Here is a 16,357-nt window from a genome sequence, read left to right on the forward strand (position 1 = left end):
TTATTGTCATTGACTTCTAATGTGTTTCAAAAGGGAGACAATGAAATGTTTTTCCTAATGAGTTTAGAACAAAGGTTATGTTTGACATACCAAATAGAAAACTATTGGACAAAATGTTATATCTTTAGTTTGTATAATTATGCTCTAACAGTTCTGTGATTACCCATGCTACATCATCTAAATTGATGATCTGCCTCTGGCTACCCATGCAATCATGCAACATCATCTATATGGGTCATTATTATCTAAATATCCACGCAACATCATCTAAATGGGGTCAGTTTTCTCTTTCTACCCATGCAACATCCAAACGGGTCATGTTTCTCTCGCTACCCATGTGACAGCATAGAAATGGGTCATTTTGTATTGTATATCCATACAACGGCTTGTATATGGGTAATTGTTTCTGCTTATCCATTAAAGAAAGATCAACATGGGTCATTTTTCGCTAGCTACCCATGCAACAAAATCTAAATATAGCACCTCCGTACACAAAAGTCTATAAATAAAATGCTTTTAAATCGTTTCTGTTATCGAAATATATGAATGCTAATCTGAATTTAAGATTCTTCATTGAATTCTAAAACCTATTGAAGTTATGACTCAAAAACTTATTTGTTCTAGATGACGGCAACATTCCCTAGTAAATATATTAAAAAATCACTGTCCATAATGTCTTCGTATAAACAAGTTGATATGCCAATACTGATGATGTATCAAATTGTGATTCGCCCATAGCACGTGCACACGCATATATTTATGGTTTCCACAGTGGACATTTTTCTGTGCACTCTAGTTTAGAAACGAATTTCCACATACTAATTGGTGTTATACATGTCAATGATCCGATTACTTATTCAGTCAACAGAGATATAGGTTACCCATTAACAATTGATAGACACTTGAAGGTTTGGCTTGCACATGCGCGAATAACTGTCAGCTGCAGGTAGTGTTCTATCACTTAAGTTACAGATTGAGAACAGAACGGACTTAATGACATGTGGTTTACATTCGATGACAAGGTCTGGAGGTCGCCTTAATAACTAAATTGGACTGAGAATAACGTTATGGTGAGGACCTGATTAGATTCACGTGTTCATGTTGTCCATCTTAACAACTGTTTGGTGATACTGTGAGAAGAGGAATAATTCTGTGCAGCTGTCGTTAGGATTTATAACGTAAGTAAATATAATAAAGGAATCTGGGATTTCGCAGAACAAAAGCGTTTAAAAACCTAAATACTGTATGCCCTGCTCTGATTCACACATTTTATTTAGGCATTACGAAATGTGCATGCATAACAATTCTCCTCCTACCCTTTCGACTCACCATAACTTGTACAAATTCAAAAAAACATTAGGTGTAATGGTTTTTGTTAGGTATGTATTGCGTTAATGGTTTATAACTGATTGCCACGAATCAGTGAAATCTGTTTGAAGCTGATTGTCAGAAAGACGTTGGACGCGTTCTTTACTGTTAGACACCGAGATGACAATGATACTCTCCCATCATTTTCCACAGCCTTCGGAGTTGTCTGCCTCTGGACCAGCTGTTAGTTCAGAGTGAGAGTGGGGGTATTTTCGCAGCGTAGATCGGTCAGTTTCTTCGGAAATTAATAAGAGGGTGTCTAGTTTTTTAGTGGTTTGAATTCCTCCACATTTGATATTTTCCATTTATTGAGTAGATTCTCGCTTTTAACACAACTATGTGGGTGTCCTCTGATTTATACCTTCTAAGTTGGGTAGGTGGACGCCCTCCATATACGATCTGCCAACAGTATGTAATAGTTTCTGGTCTATTGCTTTCTTTCACCCTGAGTATTGGGAAAGATTTCATTGATTAATGAGGCAATATAGATTTTGATTGAATTACCACAGTTCTTTCGGTAATAATCACATATTCTCAATGTCCAAACTTGTGCACCACCAGCCATTACAAATATGATCTTTTCTTAGCCAACATAATGAGAACAGCTGAGTTTACACGCGTTTAATATAGGCATTCTATTCGTTCTAACGTTGGTGTAGCATAAGAAATTAAGGGCCACGAGGTTATCTGTAGTGGCAAATGAGTATTATCGCTTTATTCATTTTTAGGGGTTTCTTTACTAAGCTGTAATTAACTGGATGTGGCAGAGATCATGGTAGCTCTTGCAGGTTCTGAACTTATTTGCAATCGTTTTCTTACGGAGTTGTACTTTCATGGATAAGGCAGTGGACCTCGATAACTCCATGATCACTTCCTCTTAGGCTTAGGGGAACGGATGATTGCGAAGAAGTGCTAACAGAGAATCATCGCAAGCCACGGGCGACAATCTGCTATGGTCGATCTCACTCGTGTTTGCCTGTGCAGACAGTTCAGTTTTTCATATGTATGCGTAAACAAGTACGTTATTAACAAAGCAACATAATTATCTTCAACATATCAATAAAAATACCCATTTTATATGTCAATATTTGCATGTGTTTGAAAGAAAAACTTGCATTGGCTCATTCAAACGGTCTAAAAGGTCAGCTTGGTTCATTCTTAGGGACACTTCAGTTGCTATGTGGGGTTTGGTTTTATTTATTATTATGTTGGAGATGATCGACCAGGTGCTATAACTCGGATCGAGCAAAAATTAAAATATGAAATTAATGGATGGAATAGCAGAGATCTGAGAAGAGATAAAAATAGAATAACACAAACCTACCCATTGCAAAATGTAACAATTTGATCAGTTACATAGACAGAGTGAAATTGAATTTGACATTTGTATTATAAACCTTCTCACAGAAATAAAATTACTAAATTTATTTTTAAAAATGTACTGCTATGCCAATAAATCAATTTTCATTATAAAAACGAGTGAATGACCAAAATCGTTTACTCTGCATGCCTGCATAACGAGGCTGCTTCCAGTCTTTCCGAATTCAGTGTTGTTGACAAGTCGGATTCGTCACATTCATTTTCTTCTTATCCTTATCTCTCCAGCCTCTTTTAGTCATCAACTGTTACATGGTTAATCTGCTCTCTCTCAAACTGCGTGGTGCATTTATGCAGCTATTTTCCCCCGTTGAAATAAATATAAACTCAACCCAAATGTTTGTCTGGTTTTCGATTCTGGGGTAAAACTCTTTTCTCCACTCTGGTTACATCAGATATTGTCTTATCGTAACTCAACATAAACCAAGGCAAATATGACCACGGCTAACATGGGTTAGTTCGCAGCCTGACAACTGATACACACAACTTTAATACCATAAAATTAATATCTTCTCTTTCGCGGTTACTCAACATTTCTAGATAAACTATGACATAACGAGTCCTCTTATTTATTACGTTCTATTGTGGGCTATAACTCACTAGCTGGACGAATGTCGGTCGACAGATTTTCTTAACTCTAAAATCAACAAGATTCTCGATCAAGAGAATCCACATCTTAATTAAACAAAGGAAATAATGGAATTAACGTCTTGTCTCAGCTACAGTGCTTGCTTACTAGCAATTCAATCACATGACATTTCCATCATAGAAAAATCGAATCTTAGCATACATGATTCATATCATTTAAGACAGATAGAATCGTATATTCACGAAATTTGTATCAGAAGTAATGCATGCATGTCTTATAATACCGGATTCTTATTGCATCTATGTGTACATAAATAATATGACAATCAAGAAACATTAATGCAACAATTGACTTCCCAACTCGCTGAAAATTGAATCTAAAACCAATAAATTGAGCAGATAATTACAAACTTATATCATGGAACGATTGAGACAAACCTTGTGTTTCACGAACCCCCCTTTCTTTTCAACGGAGTCGAATCTCTCTGTTCCGTGCCCCTCAACGTCCAGACACCCGTCCCTTGGACAATTTATAACGAGGGATATTTATTTCCTCCGAGTCAGCTTCTTGACTTCCATGCAGAAACTTAGACCGACTAATTTAGAGAAGGAAATTACTTCGTCTTGGCAATACCGATTTATTTAGCTCATCCTAAAGGATTAAAGTTATCTAACCTCCAAACATTTAACACGCCCATCTAAGAAAAATTATCTCTAGTAAGCCTTTATTATTAACTATTCTGGGAAAAACTCATTTTATGATACTCATTTCTAATGGCCAAAGGTTATCTCAAGGTTATTTCAAATTTTGACGTTTTCACTACTTAACTCTAGAGAATCATCGCATCTAGTGCTTATTTGCCAGCAAGTCTCATACATCAATGTTGATTGCTAATTGCTACGTGTCACGCTGACCACGACATGGTTTAATCAGTTGCGGTACAATATTCATCTTTTAAAATTCATATCATAGCAGTCATAATATCGAGCAACATTTACTAATGCTCGGAGTTATTGGTTAACCATGTTTATTCATATTGATGAGAAACGAGATTTCATGACAGCGGCCATAGGTGTTAAAGGAGTCTAGTGGATTGTTGTCCGTGGGTTGTGTTGATGATCATTTGAAGATCTTGAAGACGTGAAGACAGTCTTAGAAAGCTGACACCTAAGACAAGCGTATAACAGGACCCGAAGTACCTGGGAGATAGCCTTGAATTTACATATTTATTCGACAACGAGATAAATAGGTTTCAGATGCGTGCCTGGGCATTAGAAGCTCTGCGTTCATTTATAGCCGACCCGTTATGTACATGATGTAAATGAGCAGTGTCCGGGTGTATATTCTGTTGCAGGTAACTCTGCCAGATCATTGTGTTCGGATTATGATATAGCAGGACTCACCTTCGGTTATAATTTAGCCATGTAACGACCATGTTTTAGGTACAATGGCTTCATGGTTTCAGCCAAATTAAGTTACACAATACAGCATCCACTTCAGATTATCCATATCGTGATTGAAGCTACATGAAATGAGCGCAAGTAGTTATTATCTATGCATTTCACAGTTCGCATATGCGATTATTGTCTTTCCTTTCTTTTCTTGTATGCCAATAATGTTTAAATCGAAACATATAGAAACGGTTTTAAACCACGCCGTTTCAAAACTTTGGTGCCATTATATAATATTTATGTTGCTGATTTGCATTCACAATGATATCTTATTTATTCCTAAAACATCTCTAGAATGCACCGCGATCACTAGTGCTTCATATGGGACTAAAAGTCATTAACTGATTCGCTGCATTCTTGGGTCATGGGTGACATACAATGATTACATATATCCAACAAACTGACAACATACGTCTCAACACAGTGTATAATAGATGCGAGAGTTATCGATTCTCTCTCTGGAGTGATGTCACAAGTTCCTAAATAACTGATGGATTTGCTTGAGATCAGGTTTAGGGTACCGATTCCAGCATTTGTTGTACAAGAAAAACCTTGCGATGCTTTTCAACAAGCGTTGCAGGTGCGATTTGTGGGTTGACGTGATCTATCATGAAGTATAGGTAGGTGAGTGACAAGGTCCGTTTCATGATTTATTTCTTCACCAAGTGATAAGGGGAGTTTATAATTTGAATTTCTTCCAAAAACATGATATCATATAACATTGTAGAAAATATTATGTTGTTCCGTTTGCAAGATATTCGAAAAAAATCTCTGGCATGTTACCTAAGTTGTTTGGAGAATGTACTAGGCAGGCGAGGTCAGGTCTAACCTTCCAATTTGAAGCCTTATTTTTTTATTACTCTGTTCTATAGAAACTCGTCTGTAAATATCATATACAAAAGGGAGGGTAGCACTCCTCAATAACTCCTTACTTGTCATCGAACCATCGATACTGGTATTTGTTAACCACGGCTACATTCATTCCTACCTACCTACATACCTGCCTCCCTGCCTGCATGCATACATACATACATACATACATACATACACATACACACACAGACACACACACAAACACACACACACACACACATAAACACACACACACACAGACATACATACCTACACACACACACATACACACACACACACATACATACATACATACATACATACATACATACATACATACATACATACATACATATGGATGTGGGTGGGTGTGGGTGTGAGAATAAACGTCGCTTATTCACAATAAAATACAACCTTGCATCTTCAAAAATGAAATTTACCCTAGAAATCTTTTCACAGCACCTGTCTTCCTTGTAACATTCTTTGACCCAGACACATGAACGCCTAAGTATAATAATTTACTCACAAAGTTGACACTGACATCGATTGCAATAACCTTTTAAGCTTAGACTTGTATGGTATGCAATCTATTTGTCTCCATTTAATTGTCAGTTTTCCGTGTGATGATGTTTTGAGTGGTAAGGTTAAATAATTGTATAGAGTAATAATGTCCTGAAAAGTTAGTTTTGATACTCCAACGTAAAGTACAGAAGAATATTCACCTCGTTCTCAGTCTGACGTTTGGGTACCTTCTGTGCAAGGTAAAGTTAGAAAATTACCAGTTGAACACAATGACTATCTGATGGAGTTATTGATGCATTGATGGATTTATGGATTTATCCATTATAAACGCAATTGCATTGTCGACGCTGTAAGTCACATTAAAAACAAATACGCAGTGAATATACTTTTGCCCATTATTGTGAGTGGAAATTTAGTATAATTGCAATATCAATAAAATGTAATAAATTTATCATGTTGAAACACATTGAATAATTAGATTAATCAAAACAATATTTACAGCAATTAAATGTCATACGTATGACTATTTTTTGGTCTGATATTTTTCAGTACGCGTACCAAGATCATACAAAAACCCCAATATCAAATATTTTATTGGAACTTTGCATTTATTAAAGTGAATGCCATTTTGTACCAAATCAAAGGGACTATTGCCATGATTCTGACATACAATTCAGAACTGAAAAATATTTAGGATCTAGAGGTTTGAATTCGTGCTGAAAAAGTATCGCCATAATAAGATTTAGTGTAGCTGCACTAAATCATTGATATCTAATCATAATATATTGTTGATTTTGATAAAAGGACATACAGTCACCATGTTTCCAGTAGACAAAGTTTTGTTAGGAACAGCTGGAGTTGTTGGAACTTCCGTTCTAGCGTGGCGAACCTTGTTTCCTTGGATTTGCGACGACATTAAATTCTTGAAGAAATCCAAAGAAGCCATAGCTATAACTGACAAGCACATTGCAGATGGAAAGATGATCATTGACCTCTTTGAAGAAGATGTCCTGAAAACTCCTAAAAGAGCATTCATCATATTCGAAGATAGGATATATACATATGAGCTGGTGAATGAACAAGCCAATAGAGTTGCCAGACTTGCGTCCCAGTGGGAACTGAAGGGGGGCGATACCGTAGCTATTATGATAGGCAATGAACCAGCATTCATTTGGACTTATCTCGGTAAGCGTTTCATAATCCAACCGTTGCCGTAGATGTGTCAAATTTATCTTTATTATGTAGTATAATAGAATAATCAATAAGCCGAATGACATAAATATTTGTTGTTCATCTGCCATCTCATTACGTGGAGTTGCAATTAAATCTGATCAAATGCTTAAATAAAGTTTGCGCATAGCAGTAGCACAAAAATGTCAGTTTCCGGCTATTTTCATGTTCAATCCACTTACATCCGTATTGACAAAGAATCAAATTTACAAAATTAAAATTGACAAACAATGAGACTGAATATAAAAAGAGGACGTAAAAAGCTGAACAAAACAAATATAACAAATGTCTGTTCAAAAGTGAAAATGGAAAACACGTTTTTAAGTGGTCTGCTCTGAGACATTTATCTCGGGGAGCATGATTGATCATTTTTGCAAAATATGTGCTGAACAAATACAATTATGAAAATAGATAAATCTGCCAAAATTGATACATTTATTAATCTATGTATCTGGTTTGTACTTTTACGCCTTTGGTTACATTTTATGTCTTGAAATTCATTAAATAAACTTTCGAATCCATGCTTGGATAAAAAAAAGGCAAATTGTAAGCTAATGAATGCCATATTTCGATATGGGTTCCTGGAGAAGTGTTTGCGTCTGTTTAATTCAGGTTTAATTCTTTCCTGGGTAATATTTAAATCAAATGTATGAATTTGCTGATATTAATTCAAAATAAAGCCAAGCCTTTTGTTTCGCAGAGTATAAACTCTTCTTTAGTCTATGGATTATATGTGTAATTTGAAAGGCGGCGGGTTCACAGTATTTCACATGCTTCGTTGCTTTAAAGTGTTTTAAAGTGTCTCTTTGAACGCAGTCGTCCCTATCTATAATTAACGGTACCTCTATTTATAGTTATGGCACCTCTATCTATAATTAATGGTTCCTCTATCTATAATTGATAGTACCTCTATCTATAATTAATGGTACTCGAACTTTGAAGTCGTCTTGAGGAGTTTTACATATTTTTCTGACATACGTTTTTGCTTGTACCAATTTTGTGTTTGCTTTTTGTTTTTCTTTTACAGGCTGATCGGTTTCCTTGCTGTTTTACATAAACATTAAGTTTCAACACTATTTGTTTCTCCTTCAGTGATTCTTTGTAATATTGTTACCCGTCTGCTGTTGAAATATCATAGTGTCGAAATTATGCTATACTCCTTGATTATTTTGTTTTTCGTTAAATACATGCGTTTTACACCCTTTATCTCTGGTTTATTTCTCATTTCTCATTTCTGCAAACAAAAGCATTATTATTGCTTTTACTGATGGCGTGGGGGTGACGAGTAGCTGAGTAGTCTAAAGCGCTCACCGTTACGGATTACTTCCATCTTACCTTTAGCTCGGCCATTGTGGGTACGCGAGAAAGCTTGCCAGTAGCTTCCCCTGGGTCCGTGTTTCTTCCAAGGATTATACGGTTGCTTCATGTACAAGTTATACTGACCGCCATGTATATCCTACCTTGTGATGAAAAAAGCGTTAAGCATCATAACAACAACAACTGATGAATGACTTGTAACTCTTGGACGTCATTTCATTACGTAATTGTTTCCGAATTACGTAGTATCTTCATGCTGAATTGTGTAGCCTCATGAGTGTTGCTGTACCAGAAAACGAATCCTATACACGCGGAAGGTAGAGCCGTATGACATCTTTCCAAAATATAAGCTCTTTCAAGACACAAAATACACATCGTAAAGAAGCTGTATATAACGTTTCATGTTTATTTAGTACATTTCTTCAGTCGTAAACATGCTTCATTTTTGTTGAATTTATTTGAAGATTTGAAATCTCATATTTCAAAACCTGACCATTTTCCTGAAAATGATCTAATTACTAAATGGTAATGACCAGTATTCAAATGATCGTATTAAAATATGACGTTTCTGACCCGCCGTCTGTTCCCTGTATTGTTTGCGCACCATAACTCGAGTTCGCCGTCATCTATCCCTTGAACTGGTTTCCAGATAATTTTAGTTCTTGACCTGGTGGCTTATTATTTGTGGAGGAATGATACTTAAAGTATTGAAACGTCCTACTGATTTTGAGAGAATGTGACTCTAGATTCAATTACGGAAGCAATCTTTATTGATGGCTTCCTTCTGCTTAGGGTGATTAAGAAGCCCGTGGAATTTGGAATCAAAATATCAACGGGCATGGTCACGATAACCGTGAGAAAACATTTAGTTGGTATCAACGCGATAACATTAGTTGAGACAGCATAAGTTGTTGATTACATGTCCTTGTCAATGAGAGTCCTTCGTCAATAATTTAATGCATAAGGAAGTATTGATGTGCTCTTTTTCCTGTTTGAAGCGAATACAGTTTACTTCTAAGCGCAACAAATGACTTATTTATGTCACCGCTTGCTTCATCCTTACACTTTCCTCAGCTTTTCATATGTATAATAGACGGATCGTATTCATTGTTTCTAAGAGAGTTGGAAGTATTACAATCTTCTAACATGTTTTAAAGCCCAATAAATAGTTAGTTATTATGATATTTAATACATATGTTTACATGTCTGATTATATAAATTCCATTGTCTGTTTATACAGTAATTATTGACCCTTCTAGGCATTCCATTCCGTTTTCTTTTACAGTGGTAATTTCCCCATACAATAATTCCATTGTCTTTATGCAGTGACGATTGCCTCATACATTAATTTCATAGTGTCTTTATGCAGTGGTCAGGGTACCACACATTAATTTTATAGTGTCTTTATGCAGCGGTTAGGGTACCACACCTTAATTTCATAGTGTCTTTATGCAGTGGTTACGGTACCACAACTTAATTTCATAGTGTCTTTATGCAGTGGTTAGGGTACCACACCTTAATTTCATAGTGTCTTTATGCAGTGGTTAGGGTACCACACATTAATTTCATAGCGTCTTTATGCAGTGGTTAGGGTACCACACCTTAATTTCATAGTGTCTTTATGCAGTGGTTAGGGTACCACACATTAATTTCATAGCGTCTTTATGCAGTGGTTAGGGTACCACACATTAATTTCATAGCGTCATTATGCAGTGGTTAGGGTACCACACCTCAATTTCATAGTGTCTTTATGCAGTGGTTAGGGTACCACACATTAATTTCATAGTGTCATTATGCAGGGATTAGGGTACCACACCTCAATTTCATAGTGTCTTTATGCAGTGGTTAGGGTACCACACCTTAATTTCATAGTGTCTTTATGCAGTGGTTAGGGTACCACACCTTAATTTCATAGTGTCTTTATGCAGTGGTTAGGGTACCACACCTTAATTTCATAGTGTCTTTATGCAGAGGTTAGGGTACCATACTAGACATTCATTTCATAGTGTTTTTATGCAGTGGTTAGGGTACTACACATTCATTTCATAGTGTCTTTATGCAGTGGTTAGGGTACCACACATTCATTTCATAGTGTTTTTATGCAGTGGTTAGGGTACCACACATTCATTTCATAGTGTTTTTATATAGTGGTTAGGGTACCACACCTTAATTTCATAGTGTCTTTATGCAGTGGTTAGGGTACCACACATTCATTTCATAGTGTTTTTATGCAGTGGTTAGGGTACCACACCTTAATTTCATAGTGTCTTTATGCAGTGGTTAGGGTACCACACATTCATTTCATAGTGTTTTTATGCGGTGGTTAGGGTACTACACCTTAATTTCATAGTGTTTTTATGCAGTGGTTAGGGTACTACACATTCATTTCATAGTGTTTTTATGCAGTGGTTAGGGTACTACACATTCATTTCATAGTGTCTTTATGCAGTGGTTAGGGTACTACACATTCATTTCATAGTGTCTTTATGCAGTGGTTAGGGTACTACACATTGATTTCATAGTCTCTATGCAGTGGTTAGGGTACCACACTTTAATTTCATAGTGTCTTTATTCAGTGGTTAGGGTACCACACATTAATTTCATAGTGTCTTTATGCAGTGGTTAGGGTACCACACATTAATTTCATAGGATCTTAATGCAGTGGTTACTGCTCCATACATTACGTTAATAGTGTGCTTCAGGAGTAGGTATTTTCCCGTACTAAAATCGGTGTTATAACGATTTGCTTACTTTCAAAATTGTGAAACCTGTAAAGCTGTACATGCTTAGTACATCATATTTTCCTGTTATCGGAGCTACAAATGATATAATTGATTTTTAATCTCTCAAATCAAAAAAAAAATATTAATACTCAGGATTCTCCGTGAATATATCGAAAACCTCATTTTGCATATAACTTACACAAAATGTGACTACCTGCGTCAGGAGACATAATAGTTTTCTAGAACTAAAGGAGAGACCTGGAAATGGTGATGTAATTCGTTTCGTATGCCCACATCCACATGTACTTATCAAGACATTTTATCACTTACATTGTCATATGATAGCGGTTTGTTTGATCTTTCTTTATTCTTCTTAAGTTCCTCTAAAATTTCCATATGACAGATACTGTGACACTGCTAGATGTTATGCATTGTTGATGTCAAGATGCGCAAGTAAGGTGTCTTCCTTTCCGTAGATTGTATTTTCCTATGTATTCATCACGGGTATTACGGGTTTATTCATATCTTACTGAAGCTCCGGTTATCCACCAATGATTCGAAATTTATAAATTGAATATTATATTGATTTTACGTACTATTAGTAATATTTACTGATATGTGAGATAAGTAAACATAAATATCATGAAACATAACATGTATTTGATGTCGAAGGGAAGTAACTCTAGACAATATTTGAAGCTTTGTTAATATGCGCAAACAATGTGCCTTCCACTGAGAAGTGAAAATTGTATTTTTAAAGAAAGAGCTAAAGGTTTCTCCGAAAGTACCCTAAATGCAAACAAAATACACTGGAAGTTATTTAACAGAGAAACTACCCATATATAGTGCAACCTTTGATGATGCAATATTGTCCTTGATTCTAAGCCATTTTACCAGGATTCTCTCAAATGCAATCGAGATATATACAAAACTTCAAAGTTAGAACACTTTTTTTACGGTTAGAAAAGGGTCACAACTTTCCACCAATGTGTGCAAATATGAGTCTTGATAGTGATGATGAATTTCATGACGCACACCATCGTTACATAATTGCTATCTTTTAGCTGAAATTGAAGGTAAAACTAACACGAAGCACTGCCCTAATTTCGCAAAATCCTATCTCTTAATCTTAACACCGAACAACAGTATATGTTTTAGTCCCAAAATAGGATTGTTCACTAAAGTACAATTTGCCATCAAGCTGTAATTGTTGCAGAGATGTAACATAGTTTATCCGTCAAAATTAGGCGTCATGTGCGTCAGGATTCTTCAGCAGGTGATACATAAGTGATGAACTCCGTACATCATGAACATAATGATGTATTTCGTCCAACCTTTTTTCATAAGTGATGAACTCCAGCTACAACTGACCGTTGCTCAGTGGTGAGGAGTTAAAATTGTGTCATTAACTGCAACATGTTTCAGTGCTGAGCAAAAACAGAATGATGTATTTCGTCCAACCTTTTTTCATGTAGCAGCAATTAACCTACTTGATTTAATAGCAACAACATTTTAGAAATTTTAAGCTCTAGAAATCACTGATGTTTTATGTACAAAATCTTTCAACTGCTCAGGTGGCCGAGTGGTTAGAGCATCCGCCTCGGAAAAGGGAGGTCATGGGTTCAAACCCCGGCCGAGTCATACCAAAGACTTAAAAAATTGGTACCAACACTTGCCTCTCTTGGCGTTCAGCATGAAGAGGTTAGTGTTAGGACTGATCGGCCTGATGTCATGATAATGTGACTGGGTGGGACATCATGTTACATGTCTGCGGAAGGATGCCCCTGTATTAGACCACTATAATCTGCCACACTGCAGACATCGTAGCGATATGACTATACAATTGTAAAACCTACGTTAACAATTCAACACACACACACACACACACACACACACACACACACACACACACAACATCTTTCAATACGGAATGGATAAAATTCAAAATTGAAGTGTTTGAATTCATTCATTTATTAGGTACAAAATCTTTCAATTTTGAATGGCCAGATGTCGTTAATTTATTAGCTACATAACTGTTGCCTGTTCAAGCGCTAGAATTTACCGCTGTAACGTTAGAGCCCAAGAAGTTACGTATTACAGCTCTAGTTTGTATTAGACAGTCAAACACCCGTGTTAGATTCATTTTACATGTAATAATGAGCACTCTTACTGAAAGCGCATCATCCTTTGATTATCACAGAGTATGATTAAAACTATTCTTGCATCAAACGACAGGTCTGCAGAAGCTTGGAATAGCAGTGGCCTACATTAACTACAAGATTAAAAGGAAGGCATTAGTTCATTCACTCCAGTCATGTGAAGCCAAAGTTTTGATTATCGGGAAAGGTAACTATGATATACTCATTTCTTATAGTTTCGTGCTTAATTCATAAAGCTATTTCACGTTGCCGCTAAAGCAGATTCTGATCAAACCATATATTAACACAACTGTATGCATCGTATCTCTTTCACAGGCAGCTACCATTTGGTATAAATTGAATATTATTTACAAACATATAATCGTTGGCGGTAATAACTCTCATCTTGCATAGTTACTTCAATCATCATATTATTATCTCAAGTAGACAAACATATACAAAAAAATTACGTAAAACTTCTGAACTGTGAGCAGTTCCAATGTTATTTATCATATTTTATTCTAGATACAATAAGTTGTTTACAAGATCCTAATTTCACTTAGACGTGTTCTTTATAGATGAAGAAATATTCCACGCCGTTGATGAAATTAGAAACGAAATTTCTGAGACTCCAGTGTATGTGCAGGGGAGGGATATCAAGTATAGTGGAAACTACCTTCCATGGGAAGACTTGCTATTGGCAGCCTTGCCAGTACAAGTTGCAAAGTCGGCTCGAGAGGGCGTTACATATGAAACGACCAATTGCTTCATCTTTACATCTGGGACAACAGGTATACTTAAAGTCATCGCATTAAAGTCGGTTTTCAGTTCAGTATAGGATGCTACGCTTTTCTATCAACCATAGAGAGCTTGTTTGCTTGACTACAGAGGCACGGTCAGCACATAATTGGCTGTATCACCTCGATAAAACGGGAACTAAATGCATTTTCCATGGACACATCGAGGCAGCCGACCCGGTTTGATATGGGCGGGTACCGAACCCTAAGACGTTTCTTTTACGAGTACAACGCTGTACCAACTGAATTACGACGGCTTCCCAGCATCTTTAGATTAATATATATGAAAAGTTCTCAGTCAGGCTACTTTTGCGATAAATATGTCAATCTGTTTCTACATTGACCGCCATGAACTTTCTTTGCGACAAAAAGCTCTAGGTCTACAATATTGGACTTGTGTATAATAGACATGTCTTTTTTAAAACTATTTCAGGATCATTTTGCTATTTTACATTTAACCAATATTAAAAGCAAAATGAAAAGTATATTTTTAAAAAGTAACTTCCTTCTTGATGTAAGCAAAAATCATTTGATATATTCCAACAATAAGTCTAAATTTTATATTTGGTCATGTTATAGACATATACAAATACAAAGTATTTTGGTAAGTTTTTAACATAGTGTATACATGTATAAATATGCATACACACAGATGTAATTATGGTATATCTTTCATTTCTGCTTAACTGTTTTCTCAACGTCCTCTTATTTGTCTTTCTTTTCCGATGAGTACTAGCATGTCGAATACAATTTTGGATGTTTATCAAATTTGATTTGTTCTATGCATGCCGCAATACTTAGAATGCAAGTTTTAATTATGTAGGAATATTTGTACCATTTATGATTTATAAGCATAGGCTAACGATTTCTAGTTATGATAAATTTCTAGATCGAAATAATAACACATATTCTGCTAAAGTTAACTCAATATTATATTTACCATAGTGACAATAAAATCACTGTTTTAACGAAACTAAATACAAACAATAAATGAAGCAGTGTCTCTTCGGCTTCATTACAAAAACTACAAAAGGATTTAGAGAGTTTTATGATATAAAATCACGGATCCAAGTACCAGTAATGCTGTGGCCGCAGAAACCAACTTAAAAATACGGTTGCTGTTAGCAAACATTTGGTGGCCAGTTAGAAAAAAAAACTAGTTTACAAGAACAAAACACACCAAATGAGACTTTATAAGTATTTTAATAATGTATCATTACAATTACTTTCATTCTTTTTAACAGTATCATTCAATATATTTAAGTGTCAGGTTAGTTCATATCACTTCTTATGGCATCTCAGGCTGATTTGGCCAGGCTGTATAGGGAACTATAGTGGGTTGAGAAAACCATCTCTGTAAAGTTTGTGAAATATTTTGATTTTCCTAATAGTAACCGCTTTCACTTGGTAGCCTCATTAAAATATATACATTTGTTGTCTCACGCAGCCGGAAGCCTAGGCCAATTTAAGCACATACAGAATGAGAGTAGCAGCTAAATAGCGACAATACATATTGTAGTTTATTGTTTAGTGACTCATGTTGGTTGATAATGCTTTTGAGACATAAATATTGGTATGTCATCTGAACTCACTACTCTTCAGTGGATATACGAAAGATCTTGTGAGGACGCAGAAGAATGGCAGCACAAACATCGACTGCAATTTTCAGATGCTATTAGCAACTAAGCTAAAGCGATTGAGGAATGTTATGAGCGCTCTAAGACATTTGATGTTATTGGATTCCAGCGCACAAAGTCTGTACTGAAGTTAGGGAAGTACTCTGTCATGATGGATAATTTGAGCTTATCTTGGCTGACGGCTGGTTGAAACATACTTTTTTGCGTTTGCAGATAAACTTGATGATGTCAACAATAACGATCCATGTTTGCCAAGAAAGCATAATTTTAATATTCCAGTTAACATAATGTCGCGTAATGGACTATGTGAGGCTAGCTATCAGCATACCCTCAAAATCCGTATACAACATGATGTG

At 35.9% G+C, this 16,357-nt stretch overlaps 1 protein-coding gene across 1 annotated transcript in view; it reads left to right on the forward strand.

Moving 5' to 3' along the window:
* Positions 1-932: 932 nt before the first annotated feature.
* LOC149771340 (long-chain fatty acid transport protein 2-like) overlaps positions 933-16,357 on the forward strand; it is a 42,155-nt gene continuing 26,730 nt past the window's right edge. Inside the window, exons 1-4 of the mRNA XM_089948605.1 lie at positions 933-1,178; positions 6,964-7,344; positions 13,665-13,775; positions 14,146-14,358. Coding sequence (XP_089804731.1) covers positions 6,978-7,344; positions 13,665-13,775; positions 14,146-14,358 — 691 coding nt within the window. The 5' untranslated portion in view covers positions 933-1,178; positions 6,964-6,977. The remainder of the gene's footprint in view (positions 1,179-6,963; positions 7,345-13,664; positions 13,776-14,145; positions 14,359-16,357) is intronic.

Source organism: Sinohyriopsis cumingii, unplaced genomic scaffold (assembly GCF_028554795.1).
Source record: "Sinohyriopsis cumingii isolate HCF-2022 unplaced genomic scaffold, ASM2855479v2 utg001944l, whole genome shotgun sequence".
Classification (NCBI taxonomy): domain Eukaryota; kingdom Metazoa; phylum Mollusca; class Bivalvia; order Unionida; family Unionidae; genus Sinohyriopsis; species Sinohyriopsis cumingii.